This window comes from Rhopilema esculentum, unplaced genomic scaffold (assembly GCF_057945365.1).
Source record: "Rhopilema esculentum isolate cy_ngs unplaced genomic scaffold, ASM5794536v1 HiC_scaffold_37, whole genome shotgun sequence".
Classification (NCBI taxonomy): domain Eukaryota; kingdom Metazoa; phylum Cnidaria; class Scyphozoa; order Rhizostomeae; family Rhizostomatidae; genus Rhopilema; species Rhopilema esculentum.
Genome location: NW_028300848.1, coordinates 1,490,189 through 1,507,822, shown reverse-complemented (window position 1 = coordinate 1,507,822; position 17,634 = coordinate 1,490,189). Strand labels below are relative to the sequence as shown.

General features: G+C 36.8%; 1 protein-coding gene across 1 annotated transcript in view; it reads left to right on the top strand.

Annotated features, from left to right (window-relative positions):
- LOC135684918 (cyclic nucleotide-gated channel rod photoreceptor subunit alpha) overlaps positions 1-17,634 on the top strand; it is a 39,073-nt gene that overhangs the window by 13,303 nt on the left and 8,136 nt on the right. The window contains exons 2-5 of the mRNA XM_089115880.1: positions 13,930-14,117; positions 15,222-15,451; positions 15,871-16,359; positions 17,311-17,502. Coding sequence (XP_088972006.1) covers positions 13,960-14,117; positions 15,222-15,451; positions 15,871-16,359; positions 17,311-17,502 — 1,069 coding nt within the window. The 5' untranslated portion in view covers positions 13,930-13,959. The remainder of the gene's footprint in view (positions 1-13,929; positions 14,118-15,221; positions 15,452-15,870; positions 16,360-17,310; positions 17,503-17,634) is intronic.

Below are 17,634 nucleotides of genomic sequence, written 5' to 3'. Positions count from 1 at the left end.
ACGCAATAATGTAATGTATGCAATAATGTAATGTATGCAATAATGTATGGTCATCATTGCTGGTATTCAAAGTTCACCTGACAGTTGCATGTGCTTGGTATTCTTGCTTGTTCCTCGCTTTTACGTGTTAACTTTTTTCTCGATCTCAGTTTAGGTAGCTAGCTTCTTCGTTAGTTGAAATCATGCTCACAGTAAAGGTGAAGATTTTTGTCTGTTTCATCTTGTAATTTTTCTTCTCAAACCAATCTGTTATATCTAGCATTCATTTTCTTCTTAATTCTTTCTGTTTGTTGCGCCATCGAAGCACCTTTCAGTATTTGTTGTTGAAGATGGTCTCGCTGTGTCAGGAAATGACTGCTCCATGGAAGCGGAATGAAATAGTGCCTTACCCTGCTTACAGGTACGCAGATGTCATTTTGTCGCACACACTGGCTTTTTTATTGTTTGTTGCTAAATTTCAGTGAAAATCAAACCGTGTGAACGTTAACCTGAGGCTAATATAACACAGTTCTGGTTTTGTACCGGCCTATTGTAAACGGGTAACACTCGGCCTTTGATTTAGGGGCAGGGAACTAGTGTCCTAAACGGTTCACAATAATATAACTGAAATCAGCAAAATACTGATGCAAAATGATGACAATCCATGGATTGAGCCCCTATAAATAGAACAATTCTGATCCCCTGCCACACGAGGAGTCTAGAGCCATGAACGAGAGAGGCCCTCGCAACAAAGGTTTTTAAAACATTTATTTGAAAGTAGTTCAGAGTTGTTATTTGGCTTCAGAGCAAATGGGGCTAAACCGCTAAACCCCCCGACAAGATGTAGATACTTTCTTGGATTAAACAGACAATACCCCCAAGACTAGTAAAAAATGTTTGCCAATCAACAGTGCCTGCAACTCTTCCACGCGAACCCACCAATTCCAATCCTATATGGTGCTGGCTAGATGGTGCAAAAAAGTGCGTTTTTTATAAAACATTGAACAAAAGACATTTTAACTAGCCTCTGATTCATTGTTGTTGCAAGAGGCTAGCAAGAAGCCAATAATGTTTGTTTTCTCTGTTGGTTTTCTGCCTAGTTTGAAAGAGACGAGCTTCGACTTTTTCTGTTAGACAAGTAGCCTAAAACCCTCAATTGCAGAGTTAATTAGCAGGTAGGATGACCATGATTCTCAAGAGTAACAGGCCTGTTTTCCCATATCAATTTTAAAGCGATTCAATATCAGGCGTGCTCATAAGGCTGATTTGCGTATCGTCGACCCATTGTTCATTATTTCACAGCCACATTTGATAAATGTATCTTTTTTTCAATTTATTTTCTTTTTGAATCATTATATTCAGCAAATAACAGGGCTATTTTCTGCAAAGCCTCAGATTTCCCAGCTTTTTTCTTTTTCCCTCTTAACGTCCTTTCTAGCCAGTTTCTTCCTATCTTGTCCTCGTTTCATTATGCCTCGTTACCTTATCTATACAATTTTGCGTCACCTCATTGATGTTCTTAGTTCACTACACGGTGATTGCATTTTGGAATATGGATTGGTTGCCTCCTTTTTGGCCTATCCCCAGAGTCTCTTAGAATTGTCAGTCTCAAAATGTATTATAGACCAAAGGCCTTCAACTAGAGACTCTGGGTCACTTCCACTTCACTTTCTTGTGGCTAATCCAGTATGGAAGTGTCTCTGACGTCGTATTCAATTGCTCCTCTCTACCGAATTCTTCCTACCTGTATCTATATTAATTTCTTCTCCACTACAATATGTTGTCTCGTCTGCTGTGAAGACCACTGACAAGTCATTTTACCGTTACCGTTCTTTTTTACATGGGACTCTATATGGGAGCTTCCCTCTGTGGCTCTTTCCTGTTTCTCGCGTTAATCAAAAGGCATCTTGACTTTCTTGTTTCTTTCTTTTTCTTTCAGCACCCCGTACGAAAAGAGGTGCTTGAATTGGAATTTGACGCTCGATTGAGGTCTGCTATTGGTCAATTGCACCTTTTGTTGGATCGGCAGCTTGTCCTGACTTTATCTTCCCCCTACCTTTTTGTTCTGTCCTATCCTCTTGATATTTAATAGGCCAATCCCTTCCTAACGTTGTCAGTTTTAAAATTGGTTCTAGGTATCCACCAATCTTGAACAGCTTTCCAACTTTAGACATTCCTATTTTGTGTCCTGTAACTCACTTGACCTTCCTTTACCGCCTATTCATTTGTTTTGCTCCCGTCTTTTCTAATGGTATGCCTGACTTTCAACGGCCTGAAATATTACTAGCCTCAGCTTCTTGGCGCACTTTCTCTGCAGCTTTCACTGGGCTGTTTGCTTTGAAGATTGCAATTTTTATTAACTTCCTGTATGGAGTTTTCTTGCTGCCAAGTAATCTTGTTTACTTATGAGTTGTATCATAGAGAGGGTCACATAAAAGAGTACTGTTGCGTTCAAAAGAGGTTTCCAGTTATAAGAGAAAAACTCAAAATTTGCTTTTTCTTCTCTACAACTATTTGCACAGTTCTTAAAGGCACTGCCCCTATGCATTCCGCTGGCCATTTACATTTCCTATTGGTTGGAATTCACAATAGAGTATTGCTACGTATCCAATCGGCTCATTCTCAATGTTTTCTCGATCATTAACGCGCTGCAAAATCCATTGTTTACTGTAGACAGTTGACTGACAGGACATAGTGCCTTTAAGAACTTGTATCAAAATATTGGTAACTTGTATCAAAATGCATAAATGATGATGGTCGCTAATAAGATATCATTCTGTAATCATATGTAGTCAGTTCAGAAATTTTCTTCAATGGATCGATGATTGCCATGTTCTCATTAAACAGCTCATATGGATTTCCATTTTGAATATTTTTATTTGCATTTACTAGTAAAGTTAATAATTTTATTAGTGCCTGGAAAAGCAGGCGAGAATTTTGAATCATACTTCCTTTAATCTTTCGCCTTCTAATATTTTTATTCCAATCTTTCCTTTTTTGTGCCCCCGGACAGAAAAGGTTATCAAGGCAATCCCTTTTGTCTTGTTTGTAATTTTGAGTTGCTTTCCTTGCTTTTATTTATTGGCTTGTGAAAACCACTAAATGCCTCAATAGGGAGCGGCTGTCTTGTAGACTTCAAAAATATGATAACGATGTTTGACCTGATAGGTAGTCAGAGACGTTGATTAAAGCAACAAGAAATCCTTCTTTTGTTGTTTTTAATAAACCCGTTAAACTGATATGAGGCTATCGGATTCAGGCCAACTTGTGATAGCATTCTTTGCGGGAATCGATGACGTCATCTCGTAACTGTATTTTAGAAGCCGGTCATTGCTCGCTGTCTTGCTTTTTACACTTTTACGAGGCGTTTATTTTCTTTAAACCGACCTCCAAGGCACCACACAGCCATTGGACTAGCAGGGGCTGTAGCGCCCCCATCCCCCACCCCCACTTTTTTGCAATAATAGGTTAGACATTTTTTTGGAAAGTTTACTCTTACGCAACTCTGGATAGTTTGCTCTAACGGATCCTAAGTAGTAGCAGTTCTTCTTGACTAGGAACCCTTTTATTCATTTTCTAGGTGTTTTATCTTGTTTAATGATATGATGTGTTTTATTGTCTCCAAGCTAAATGTTTTATTCCATAGTTATTGATATCTTCTCTGAATCAGATTGTTTATAAAGAATCAGTAGAATTAAGGGGTATTTTCCGGAGTTCTAGAGTTTGTGGTCTCAAAATATTTTCGGTCACGCCCTTTCCATCCCTCTTCTTTTAGACTAGTGCGCGGTGCCTGCGACCGTCACATCAATCTTATTGTACGCGCGTGCTTTTCAATTGAGCATACTTGTGCATACTTCTAGATGGCGCTCAATATAAATTTTGCATGCCCTGGTAGTAGTCTTTGATCCTTCTCCCGAAATCAGTCCGCGCGAACAAGCTGCGAAATACAAGTTAGGTCAGGAAGATGCGCAGTGTGCGCTTGAGAAAACAAAAAGACTGAAGTGAGGTCGGTCTTTATGCACCTCTGAGATTTTAGTAGTTGCATATCAATCTCTGAGTATCGAAAAGGCGTTGCATTTTAAATCTGTGTGTCTTGTTTGGAAACGCAAGCAGTTACAATTAAATAGACTTGCTCCAAACGCAAGGAAACACTCGTTTTTGATTGGCTCAATAAGAGAATTTCTCTGTCTAAGCTCTGTCTTATGGCTGATTTCTTGGATATCTGCATCTTTTCGATGCTAGTGTTCTTCTTTCTGTTTCCTTTTCCTCTTAGAAAAGCCTCTTTTTGTTGATTGAAGCAATGCCTAATTCAGACATTACCGGTCTTTAAGAGGGTCTTGACTTTTTAAGAAGGTTCTTAAAAGCTGGAAATTATCTTTTTTATTGATTAGTTTCGTTAGTTCAATATTTTACCTGAAGAAGATGTTTTGAATTACGGGGTTTGCCGGCCGACCCAAAGAAAATCATATTTGTCGTAATAATTTTAATTTTCAACACATTGAGATGAAAATCTTCCAGACGTAGATGAATTAATTAGTATCTACAAGCAAAAATCTTTAAATCGTTTCAATAATTAATTACAGCATATTTTGTTAATTCCTTTTTAAGCGCACTGTGATGCAAAATTCACGATAAATTTATCCCTGTTTGTATCTTAATATTGCTATTATTTACTAAAAGAATAACAATTGTACTTTCCTGATACCACCTGGATTGTGCCTTTTAATGGAGAGAACTTGTCCTAGAAATGTTTATCCTTGAAATTTGTCATTACTTGAGTATATAATGAACTCTTGCCTTTATCATTCTGCTTTTCACGCAATAGAATGTTCCAGACTTGTTTACGTTTAGGAAAGATGATTTTATCTAATGCTGCCAAGAGGAGGCCCTGACATTGGCTCCTGCCCTAGTGCTTCAGAGTCTAGGGGCTTTCGTGTAATTAGCTTCCATTCCTTCAATTTTAATGATCCAGGAAAGTCATGTGTCATACAAGCCACAGTACATATGTCAAGAAATGTTTTTTGACGTATTGTATTTAGGGAGTGATCACCAATATTTTCTTCACAGAAGTTCCTCCCATACATCTTGGGCAAACAAATGAGTTTTCATGTTAAAGCATTTTTCTTAATGAAGTCTTTTGGATATTCAAAGGCTCTTTGAAGATACTTTGAAATCTCAATGTCTATACTGCCGGTGTAATTCTCATTGCAGCCCGGTGAACTGCTAGTGTCATGAACTCGATGCTGTATCAACAGGAACAATGCGGGCAGATCTCTTTAACATATATTGAATATCAAGATCAAGCCATAAGCTATTAGATAGATCTTCTGCATTCTTCTCTCCGTACTTATATGTGCATGTTGCCTACTTTTTGAGAAAAGGATTGGCTTCAGAAAAGATTCTTGTCGCAAACCTATTTTTAGCATTGGATTGAATAATACCTTTGGCTAAACATTTGTTTGGATTAGTGCTGCATTGAGCATTTTTCTCTGCCAAAATTATTCACCCTCACCTATGTTGAAAATGCAAGGAAATCGGCATCTTCCTACTTGCGAACGATTTATATTTTTGCCTTGGATGTGAAGAGCCAGACTGCGATACGTAGACTAGCAATACACAGACACTGATCTTTACACCAGCATTTTTTAAAAAAACATTAAATTTCAACGAGACATGAAGTTAGATACGGCTAGTCAAAACTGTACCAAATATCTTAAAATCTTTCTGACAGCCTTATATCAAAAAATTTTTCCAGTAATGAAATATGGCATTCAAGGACAAGAGTGTTTTCTCGCTATTTTCCAAGTAACGAACAGCTTCGGTCATCAGATTGCCTGATTTTGTTGCGTCTAAAATTAGGAAGGGCGTTGAATGTGCATTGCAATCTGATCTGCACTATTCCACGGTTTTGGCTGAGAATATGCAGCGTGGTAGTAAATGTTTAATGAATTATAGCACATAGAGTTGCTTGCTGTGCTTTTCCCTAACAATGATATTTCAGTTTTGCGGATTTTGCTTCAAGATTCATCCAAAATGTCTTCACTTCGACAAACGTTTCCTCAAACATCAAATTTCGACATAATTAGCGCTTTATTTCGAGGTTTATCTCGAAAAATCTGCTCTTTACGTCCAAATTCCTCTCTTCATTTGCCGCACTGTTCTTTTTTTCCACTTTTCTATGTGAATATTCCTCTAAATTTGCCTGAATTTTGACAACTTGTTTGCAGCATCCGACAGAATCAGTTGCTACAAGGGCAGCGTATGACTTGCAGCCGTAGAAATGATCGAAAATTTCCGATGAAGCAAATGATCGAAAGTTTGCCTTTTTCTGATAGAGGGAGATTGAGATCGAGATTAGAATGTTTTCCTATTTGCTAGTTCCACGGAACATTTACCACTAGTTTTTCTCTTACTGTTCTAGATATGGCCTTAAAGTCATCTTAGGCATGTTTTCTATATGGTGTTAAGGCATTCCATTTGCATCTAAATGGGGAATAATTCGCCAGAAATTAGTATTTTAAGGTAGTATGTTTTTAAGGTCACAACTGTTTATTATAGGTTTGCGGCCTACGGATTTTGAAATGAGTTTTCTAAGGATCGCGGCTATAGCATGGAGCTGTCTAGTTTCCATACTGCTCGACCTGATGACGTAATTAGTTTACCCTATACCTGAACCTAACCCTAACTCTAAACCTAGCCCTAACCCTAACCCTTACCCTAACCCTAACCCTTTACTTGAAATAATTAATCATACTAATTTATGACTATTAATCATGCTTATTTATGACTATCAGGTCGAGCAGTATGGAAACTATAGCATAAGATGCGTCGTGCGTCTTTTGGTGTAAATTTACAACGGTTAAGGCCTTTAGGATCTGAATGCGTTTCTTAGAAATCATACGATAAAAGTGTTTGGACCCCTTAATAGGCTTTGATTAAGACATGTTGCTCTATCTTTTTATAAACGGTATATTTGTAGTTGCTGCTGCAGAAGGAATCATTTAGGCCATGGCTGACAAAATAATAGTTATATATGAACTTATAAACTTATTGTGTATCTTGCATAGTCTTTCTCATGTATGGCTGTCACCTTTATTCGACACTGTGGTATAATGTGTTAGGTTCTTTTGAGTTCCTAGATCTTTCAAAACGCATTTCCGTTGAAGCTAGCCATTTTCTGGTGGTGAATTTAAAGAATACAAATCATCATTAATTTGTCAATATGAAACAGCTACACCCTCAAACAAATCCGTCATTAGATATGGAGAACTTGCATTTCTTCAACCTTCGACATTACCGTATTTTAATTGTCTTCTTCATGTTTTGTCCCTGCTTTTTTGCCCAATAACCAGTAACATATATAAAAACAAACAATTGTTTCAACTGACATATTACAATTACATGAAAGTTTTAGGAAGGTTCTATGTGGCGCATCTAAGAAGACAGGAATATTTGATGCCTTCTTTAATTGAATTTGCTAAATTTCTAAAGTCACAGTTTCTTTCCCACCTGCCATTCAAGAAAAAGTCGGCCTTGCAGCTGCTATTGAATGCTAATCATGATTGCTGCTTTTTGATACGCTTGGAAATTTTAAATATATCCCCACGCATTGTGACGCATTGTGAATTTCTTGCTATAGCAATGTTTCAAGGGGCACTTGTCCCCTGTTTCACGTGCCCGATTTTCAGCCAAGCTTGATTTCAGTACTTTATTTCTACCTTCAATGGATCTACAGTTAACCAACCTAGAAAAGATCGTCCAACAATGCCACAATCTTTATTCTGTATCGCATGCATGGTGTGATGTCAAGTTCACTTATGATGATATCATTTAATAACAACGAATTTAAGTTAATGATAAATAACAATCCTTATTTATGCAAGCGTATTTGTGCAACATTTTCCAGTGGAAGAACAATACGAAGTTATAAGATCTTGTGCGTGATTCTTGGTTAATCTTAAGCATCAAAAACAAAGTTTTCTCGTTTAAGTTAAAACCAGTAAATGCTTTATGGCGTTTCAGTCGTGAAACAATGCTTGGTACCTTTCCTCCTCCATGCCCATATTTTCTGCATCCATTCCCTCCCCTGCCCCAACCCACATAGAATACTTTCAAGTGCCGAGCTTAGTATACTGGACTACTATCATGAGTCTGAGTATATGGACTACTATCATGAGTTGAAGGTAAACCAACCCGAAATACCAGCGTTTTTTCGAGTTGATCTGAACAAGTCTCTTCTCGAGTCTTTGCAAACAGCTTCCTGTTGGGTTTGCTACCAAGCATCTTGAAGGAATACTTTGATATCGGAAGTGATTGATTCGATAATATGTCTTACAATAGCATCAAGGTTTTCGAAACCAATCTATGATAGCAATGCTTTGCTATATTGCAAATAATTTGGGAAGCGAGTTCCGTAAGGCAAAGTCTCACAAAGTCGCAGAGAGGCAATTGTATCAAATCAGCATTGTATTGGGTGTAGAAGATCTTTTAAAAGATCAATCTTAAAAATTGCAAACCTGTCTCACACCCCAGCCTTTAAAAGGCTCATTTATATTTCCATCGCTCTAGTTTGCCACTTTACTTTTTTCTACTTGAATGCAAAACACGAACACGATGAGCAGCTGCCTTTTATATTAAACGAAAGCAAACCCATCTTATGGAATACTCTACTGCGAAGCAACCGGCTTTAAGATGAAAGCAAGCTCATTTAAAAGCAAATGTTTTCCGTCATTGCGTCAGTGAGCCAAATATAACGCATGGTGCTTATCTTCGACAAATTACTAGCAGTGAAAGACGCAGTTTGCTCGCATCTATTATGAATCCGCGAATGTATATAGCAAGAATTTCGTTCCTGTCCTACCAGTTTTGACAAAAGGTGGAGCTGCAATATCATATTCTGCCAACGTTTAAAGCTAACAGGGAGTCCATTCAAACAGAGAATGTTCCCAACAGAAATTCCGAAACTCACGAGACCTCTTTCTGAAGATGACTGTAGAACGAGGCAACATGGCAACAGTACTGCTATTAGCATAATCCGCATTGGCTTCTATTGGCGGCTTTTCTAAGCGACTAGATTTCACCTGTTCATCCAGAAAAAGATGCATCGTGATTTATCTTATTCAGGGACAAATAATGTTATTCTATCAATTTTGTAAGAGATAAAGCGGTGGAGTTTTCTTGGAGCAACTTGGCTGGTAAGGACAAGTAGCAAAAGTTTCATCATATTCTAGATAGAATATAAAATCGCACAGCGTTCTGGTAAGAAAAATGTTAAAACTGTTAGCCATTTTTTGTTAGACATTTGGTAATGATGGCTTAATATCCATAGTCAATCTAATGCCCATTTATGACCTCTGGATACAAATTTCATCACGAAAATTATTTTGCTATTTGATCACTGCACGTTTGCTACAAGTTTTCTCCAATTTTTAAATTGAATTTCTCCAGACATTCTAATGCTTTTTATATCTTAAATAAAGTTGCTTTGATGTAAATTTTTCGAGAATCAATGTATTTTTTTAAATTTAGTTCTGGAAAATTCAAATTGTGTGGCAATGAAAAAAAAATCATAAGTACTGGACCTACTTGATACCATCGTTAAAGGGAAAACATTTACTGAACCAAAGACGTGGAGCATTGTACTAGAAGAATTTTCCCTGTCCTACTTTTTCACTTTTTGAGACCGTTTTTTTCAGCTGCTTCTTCAACTAGTTTTGTAATCAATCGAAGGAATTTTGCAACAATAAGGGTATTTTAGTTTGGAAGAAAGTACACGTTTTAGAAATGACTTAGAGTTATTGAGAAATGTTATTTTCAGAAGAAAAAATCTTTCGACTGACATAAAAGATTTTATTCAGCAACGTACATAATTATTTTGCTTTTGACCGCTCGCTATAATATTTTAGCCATTAAAACATGTTGCATCCTCCCCAAATTTTCTCAAAAAACTGTTTTGAATTTGTTAGCCCTGCGATCGCGGCTCTCTTTAGCCCAACTGGTCATTTCTGCTACATTTATTTTCCCGTTAGGTTTCAACAATATTAATTTAGAGCTCGGCAAGTTTCCCAATCACTTTTAGATATACATTTACCCATTCTAGCAAACTATGCCCTTACTGTAGACAGGTTATTTTATTATAAGATTCTATCCAAGAAATGAAGGCCAAAGCTGCCCTTTATGCTAGCATTTGTATCGTGTCTTATCAAAATCATTTAGTGTGTGATCTTTAAGATGTTTCAAGTAGTAATTATTTCATGCCGCAAATCTATTAAAATTTTGCAAAATATCACCTCCTTCTCATCGTCATCCCTCGGCGGTGTAGTTCTGCGTCGCGCGAAAAAATGTTTTTAGATTAGCCACTGCTAAATATTTTCTCATTGTGAACTCTCTGCAAAGTTTCACCATTCTTTGTAATAAAAATGAGACTTTTTCAAAAAGGGTGTTCTATATACGAAATACGAATTAATTAAAACTAATTGAAGTTTTCGTTTCTCGTGATAGATTTCAGATTAAAGAAGTATGTTATTCCCAGGGTCATCAAGTGGGGGTAGCTAGGGTGAAACACCCAGAGCTAGGGTGAAATTTGATATTACCTACTGTCTATATCACGTTTCAATTCTTGGTCAGAGCGAAGCAGTCCGGTGGGGTTCCATTTGTATCCTTAAGTCAAAATGATAGCGGAGATTTTCAAATATCAGATACACGTGCTTATATGTTGGTAACTTTTATGAATGTATTTATGTCTGGCGCAGGGCATTTCTACCCACATGAAGCCCATTTTGTGTGTTTTATTCAGATTCCGTAATCCTAAGCTGTAAGTTTCTCATTTTCTTTGAAAATAAAGGTCGCAGTTGTTGACAGATGTTGTTCGCTATTAGCAGAAAAGGTGTTGAAAAATAGCAGCGAAGGTACCTTTAGTTCGCAGCTTTTTCTTTCGAGTTCATAACTCTTTCACGCACTTTGATTATTCAATTAATAGCAAAAAAAACTCTTACAATCAAAACACATATTAACAATCAATTCTTGTAAAATCTGCTAATATACTCGCTTTTCATCAAGATTAAACCTTCCTAAAGCGCTGAAGAATACTAACTCAGTTATTCCTGCCTCAGTCATTTATTTCATGTTCAAAGATTCCACACTATTTATGGTTCAACTCAGATCAACATTTCTTATGTCTATCCAACCTGCTTTGATGAGCATAGTGTAACAGCAGTTTTTGATCCCCTGAATCAGTTATGAATGACTTTAAAATGTTCCAAAATAGAAATATTCCTCAACCATCGGCTATAAAAATCTAAGGTCCACCGAAACTCTTATATGCTTGTTTTTGCTACGAAATACCAATGAATTGGATATGGCTTAGAAACATTGTTCTTCAGCTTCGATTTTCACATATTGTTTCATGTGCATTGCCTTCTCTACTTTTACGCGTTTTATTACATTTATTGATGAACCAGGCCAATTTTTACAACACCAATTTATAATTTATTCACTCGCACTTGAACAATCACAATCTAATGTTTACGTTTATAATCCGTGATGCTGATGGCACTGTTTCCTGCTAGATTCTCTATCTTGAATCGATAATATTTTAGATCTTCGCTCCCACAAGGCTCTAGTTTGGTAACAATCATTACCTATGAGTTCCCTCTATACAGGTTACCCTTTCCAGCGGCTTATCTTAAATCAGCAAAACAATATGATAGTTTCAAAGGTTTTTCATCACTCGTGCTTGATACATTGAAAAGCTTGTTCTATTAAACGTTTGAAAAATGCTATATTCTATAACAAAAATAGTAGGCAAACGTAAATTATACAGCTTCGTAAAATGTTTCGATCTTCGTCTTCACCAGTAATCTGTATACATATTCCTAAAAACATTCATCAAGAAATATACTGCATTGTTTTATGAATAGTTTGCTTGCTAATTCTCTCCGATGCAAAGATCTCAATAGAAAATAGAAAATCAAGCATTAAATTGTTCTCGCTTTTTAATTGTCTCGAGTGTCTCAGTTTGTAGATACTCAGCGATCTGTTTGTGAAAATTCTGCGAGAAAAGGCAAATCTATTGCTAGTTTTCAAAGCAATCAGGAAAAAACCTACTGCACCTGTGTAAACCACAAAAGAACTTGTAGCAATGGATATTTTGTTTTTGTTGTCTTGGAAACAGATGCCATTTGTACTTGCAAACTCGCAATTTTTTCGGAATAAATGCCCCAGTCAATGCTGTTGCCGAATGGCCATCCTAGATGGTTTTTGCAAATTGTATAAGTTACTTGAATTGTAAAAAGTTGGAAGGTAAATATCCCCTTTTTGTAGCGATAAGGTATTTTCTTATCTGCTCTACTGTCTTTTTCAAATAGTGACCCAGCGTTTAAAAATTTTATGCAACGAGTCACGTGATATCAGACCTGTAAGTTCCGCTTTAACATATGTACATTAACTACAAAAAAAATTCGCCGGGACAAAATTTCGAACAAACATTTTGACGAAATTTTCTTCGACTGAATTCAAATTGAGACGAAATTTTTCCACGATGAAATTTTTTGCATTTAAAATTTTTTTAGAATTCGCGTAGAAAAGCTATTTTATGAGGTAAAGAATCAAATTTATGTACATATTATTTAAACCATCTTCACAATTATCTTTATCGTAGGCATCATCATCATCATTATCATCATCATTGTCGGTTCTTGAACTAACTTCGTTTTCACCATCGTTAGATAAAATAGTTCTAACTCAGTGGCATAGCAAGGGAAAGGCAAGAGGGGCAGATGCCACCCCTAATGACAAAAAATCTCTTTGAAAAAGGGCGTTTTCTTGGGTCCAAAAGGATGTGGACCCCAATTTTCCCTTGCTCAACTCGCCTTTGCCTAACCCTCTCTCCCCCAGTCTTACCAGCCTAGCTACGCTTCTGTTCTAACTGTGTTTTTTCGCCAATTTCAAAGGATTCCACCTCTGTCTTTTTATACTCAACTGTACTATTTTTTCATTCGTTCAAGGTATTTGTACTTTTCAATAAAAATTTTGAACTCTACAAGAAGTACAATTTCGAGACCAACTTTTCCTGTTGGAGATGGTCTCGTGCTTTCCGAATCTTTACTTATATTCACACTAATACTTTTAAATATACTCTGTTTATGAACTTTCATGCCTTATAAATATAGGGTAGAGACTCTTGCTTAAAGCATCTCTTTTGACTCCACCTTTATTTAAACTGAGGAAATATAGCGCTTTAAATTGGTTTTCCTGACGTGCTGCCTGGTGAGATGAGCCAAAATCCGAACGGGGTACTCAACACTGATCAGTGGTACTCAAGCCCCCAAGTCTCCACGAAGCCGGTACCTATGGGATTGAATATAAGGCAACCTGTATGGTTTTGCCTCTTAAGGTCTTGGTAATATGTTGCTATTTTTATGTTAAAAATCCACGATGAAATTTTGTCACGACGAAATTCTAAAGTTGTCCGAAATTTTTTTCGACGAAGTATATCCGCCGAAAATTTATCTGACGAAATTTTTTGCTGTTAATGTAATCATTTTTACCTTGGGGAGGGGGGCAGTTTTGGGGCCTCAGTCTACCCCATGTTTCATCAGCTCTTAATTTTTTGCATTGTGGAACTAAGTTTTCTCCTGTTTCTTTGTAGTAATTGAAAAATGGGCATTTATGTTATCTTTCAAAACAAAAAGGCATCTTCTGTCCTAAACTGAAAAATATTTTGTATTATATAAATTTCTATATACGATTCCATATTCATATCAGAAAATTTTATAGTAATCCCTTTTTGCTGGAATGGCTGCTCCAAAGCATGGAAAAGGGATGTGATGACATCGTTAGCAGGAATAAGAACATTTTGATACTCCGCCTGTAAGCATCTGAGAACTTTTACATCCATCAACATGAGAGTGGAACATGCAATTTTTGTAGCTCTGTTGGTTACTTTTTCAGGAATTTGTGTTTCGCCACCTCTCAGTCGAGATGAAGACCGGCTCCAACATCGTTAGTTCTTTCAGAAGATTTCGCGCCATGTCGACCCAAAAGGAAAACAGTATCGACAGTACTACTCCTCCGCAGTCAGCGTTAGGTAATGGACGCAGCACCACCAAAACACAACGGACAGCAAAGCGTGGTCAGCGGTAAGAACACTACTTTCAAGTTAATTTTAAACTTCTAACGCCACCTGGAATTTTGTTTGTTATTTCAAATTTTGAGTTTCAATGGCCTATATAAATGTTTCGTGTCCGTTTTGTCATTCTATCAAGTCTATTTCCAATGTTTAGAACTACATTTAGGTCAGTGGCGGATTTAGGGGGGGGGCAGTTGCCCCTCCATCACTAAGTTGAAGCCAGTTTAGCGCCCCTTTTTTGGAAATTTTGCGAAGAATGAGAAGCAGGTGAAAAAAGTTTCTGGAACTTCTAGGTTAATTTACTTCAAAGATTTTCTCAAAGTATACAACATCATCAAATACAACATCATCATCATCAATTTCTGAAAAATTTTCAACGCCCCACTACCAGCTGCCCCTCCTTCAAATTTTCTCTGGATCCGCCCCTGACTTAAGTTAGCTATTTTGTTCAGAGAATGTTGCAGACATTTGATAGAATGTTTAAGAGACTGATCCTAATGCAATGGGTTGTAAATAACAGCACTTGTCGATGCTGACTGTCATTTAACGAGGCCATGTCGCCATACTATGAAAACTGTTTTGAAAATATGTACAATATGTAGAATATGTAGATCCTAGGGGAAAAGGTACTCATAAATTTCTAGGATTGGGGTGCTCAGGTTAATTTTTTTGTTACTAGAATTTTAGTAAAAATTATCTTTTAGGGTCAGCCAATTGTAAAAATACTTCATTGGTTAATGAAATTCTGAATTAATTTTTGGTTCTTGAATGTAAGGAAAGTTTAAAAAACTAGAGAAAAAATGCAAGGATGTGAAAAATTATTTTTTGGGTCCATTTTTGCACCAAAAATTTTCTTTATGGTTTGTACCTCAGCCTAAACAGCCCTATTCTAAATACTGTATATATGAGTACCCCCACCCCCTGGGAAGTAAATTCCGTTTTCAATTTGTTGTGCTAGGCGTTGATATCATAAAGCCTTCCCATAAATATCTCGAGCCCCCACAAGAATGATTGGCCTAAAGGAGCCTCAACTTTTACATTAGTCTTCCCGCCTTACAATCTCCACTTGTTCTCTTACAGACTTTCATTTGATGAATATCAATTTTTCATTTAGGGGAATCACACTTGGTACATTTCCATCCAAGCCAATGCGGAGGCGATCGACATTTTTGAATGTTCTTGATAATGGAAAAGAAAGACAATATACTGAAGATGAAAAAAGGTTCCTGCGAAAACTTCATTTTGTCAGCACAATATCCCCAACCAGGGAGGAACCTTCGAAAATGAAAGTCTGGGGTATAGCTTTCAAGGGACCGGACAAAAAATTTGTCATCGATCCATCAGGTATAAAATGTATAATTAGTAAACTGGAAAGTTTTTATTTGTGGCTATTCATTTGGTTTGTGATGGTCATGTTAAAATCTTTTACTATTTGCGATTGTTGTACGTGCTTGCGTCTTTAGCCTTTGGAGTAGATATGAGTCTTAATACTAACATGGTCTCAAAAATTAAGATTATCAGAAATGTCAGATATAGCAAATTATCCGATGAATCTTAACGAGAAGTGCGTTTTTTGTGTCTGTTAGCCTTACTTTTGTATTTTATTGAATTCAACAACTTACTAAACATTGCTTATAGAAATATTATTTGAATTGTGAATTATCATTGTTACGTGTTAGTTACGAATGTAGTCATTTTCCTGCACCCGTTTTAGTTTCGACAGCTAAATGCAAATTTGTAACACTTGCTTTATTCATTTTCAGGCCGGCTGAATTATTACTGGCACATGTGGCTGGCAATAATGTTTATGTACTCGACGAACATCATAACCCTTCGAGCTGCTTTTTCAGAAATTCACAAGCTGCATCTTGCTGTATGGCTGGCAATTGACTATCTACTGGATGTTTTCAATGTATTGGACATATTCATGCACACCAGACTCGCTTATATGGATGAGGGTATCCTTGAGTGCAATATAAAGAAGATCCAGAGACGTTACATGCGTAGCTACTCCTTTGCACTTGATATTATTGCGGTTTTGCCAATCGACCTGTGCTTCCCGACAGCAACGTTCCAGCCAGCCCTTCGTTTGAACAGACTTTTTAAAATACACAGACTTTTAAAGTTCATCGAAAAGGCAGAAAGCTCGACAACTTATCCGAATACTCTAAGAGTGTCAATTCTTGTCATTTTTATGTTCACCGTGATTCACCTAAATGCATGCCTTTACTTTAAGGTTTCAGAGGCAATAGGTAAGTGCAAAATTTAAAGTTAATCTATTTACGATAAAACGGGGGTTTTGTAAACACAACGAACATCCGTTTATGTAACATCTCAAATGGAGACCCAGTTTTCAAGTCTGTGCTCTTTAGATTTCTCAAGTGTGACGCCACAAAAAACTTTTAGAATTTTCGAATTTTGACCACATAACACAAAATAACACCATAAAATTCTCCCATTTATGCAAAATCAGTTAAATTTGTCAAAAATCGGGTGAGCTATGGCCAATAGAAAATTTGAAGTTTGCTAACGGATAACTGTTATTTTGGCTCAGTTCATAAAATCATGAACTGAGACCAAATTACAGAGATTGGATGGGGCCAGAGCTTGTGTTCATCAGGATATATCTTAGCCAATTCGTAATACCTTTAACTGATTTTGCAGATTTAGAGGTATTTCATGATGGTGTTTCAGATTACGGGAAAAAATTTAAAAAATCCAGAAACAAATTTTTTGTGACGTCATCACTTGACAACTCTGTTTCTTCTGTTGCCCTTAAACTTTGAGAACATCACATTTCTTTGTCGTAATTATTTCGCATTTTTTGCTTAATATCTTTTGTACTTGTTATTTCTCTAATTTTGTTTTATCAATCTTCTTATTTCTCCTACTACCTTTAGTGATTCTGGGTTCAGTCCCCATATGCATTTTCCTTGGTGTTTCTTTCTTGCTCATCAATTGGAATTTTTTTCGCATTTGCCTTTTTCTCACTGCCAAGCTGAGATAATTATCTTCAAGAAATTTAATTGCCCATTCCCACCTCTCCACGTCCATTGTTTTATGTCTTTCTTTCCATCTTGGTGAAAACTTGAGTTTGAATATTCAGCAGAAGCTTTTTGTCAGGTAGCCAAAGGAAGCTGGCTGTTTGGAGGCCTGCTAAAGTTTTACCTTTTGTTTGAAAATTCTGCTTTGCCATGTTTCAGGTTTTGGCTCAGACGAGTGGGTATATCCTGGAGTTCTTGGAATGACAAAACTGAATGAGACCTACGCCTCATTAACGCGGCAGTACGTTCAGTGTTTCTACTGGTCCACATTCACGTTGACAACGATTGGGGAGTTGACGAAGCCACAAACAACATTAGAGTTTTCATTCGTCATTTTGGATTTTCTACTTGGTGAGCAAATGATTTCGTATTTACTAAATTATGGAGACAAAATTCCCAGGTTTCAAAATTCAAAGCATTCCCGGGTTTCTCAAAGCTAAAAAACATTGCAACGGGCTTATAAATTTGGCTGTCAATTTTGTT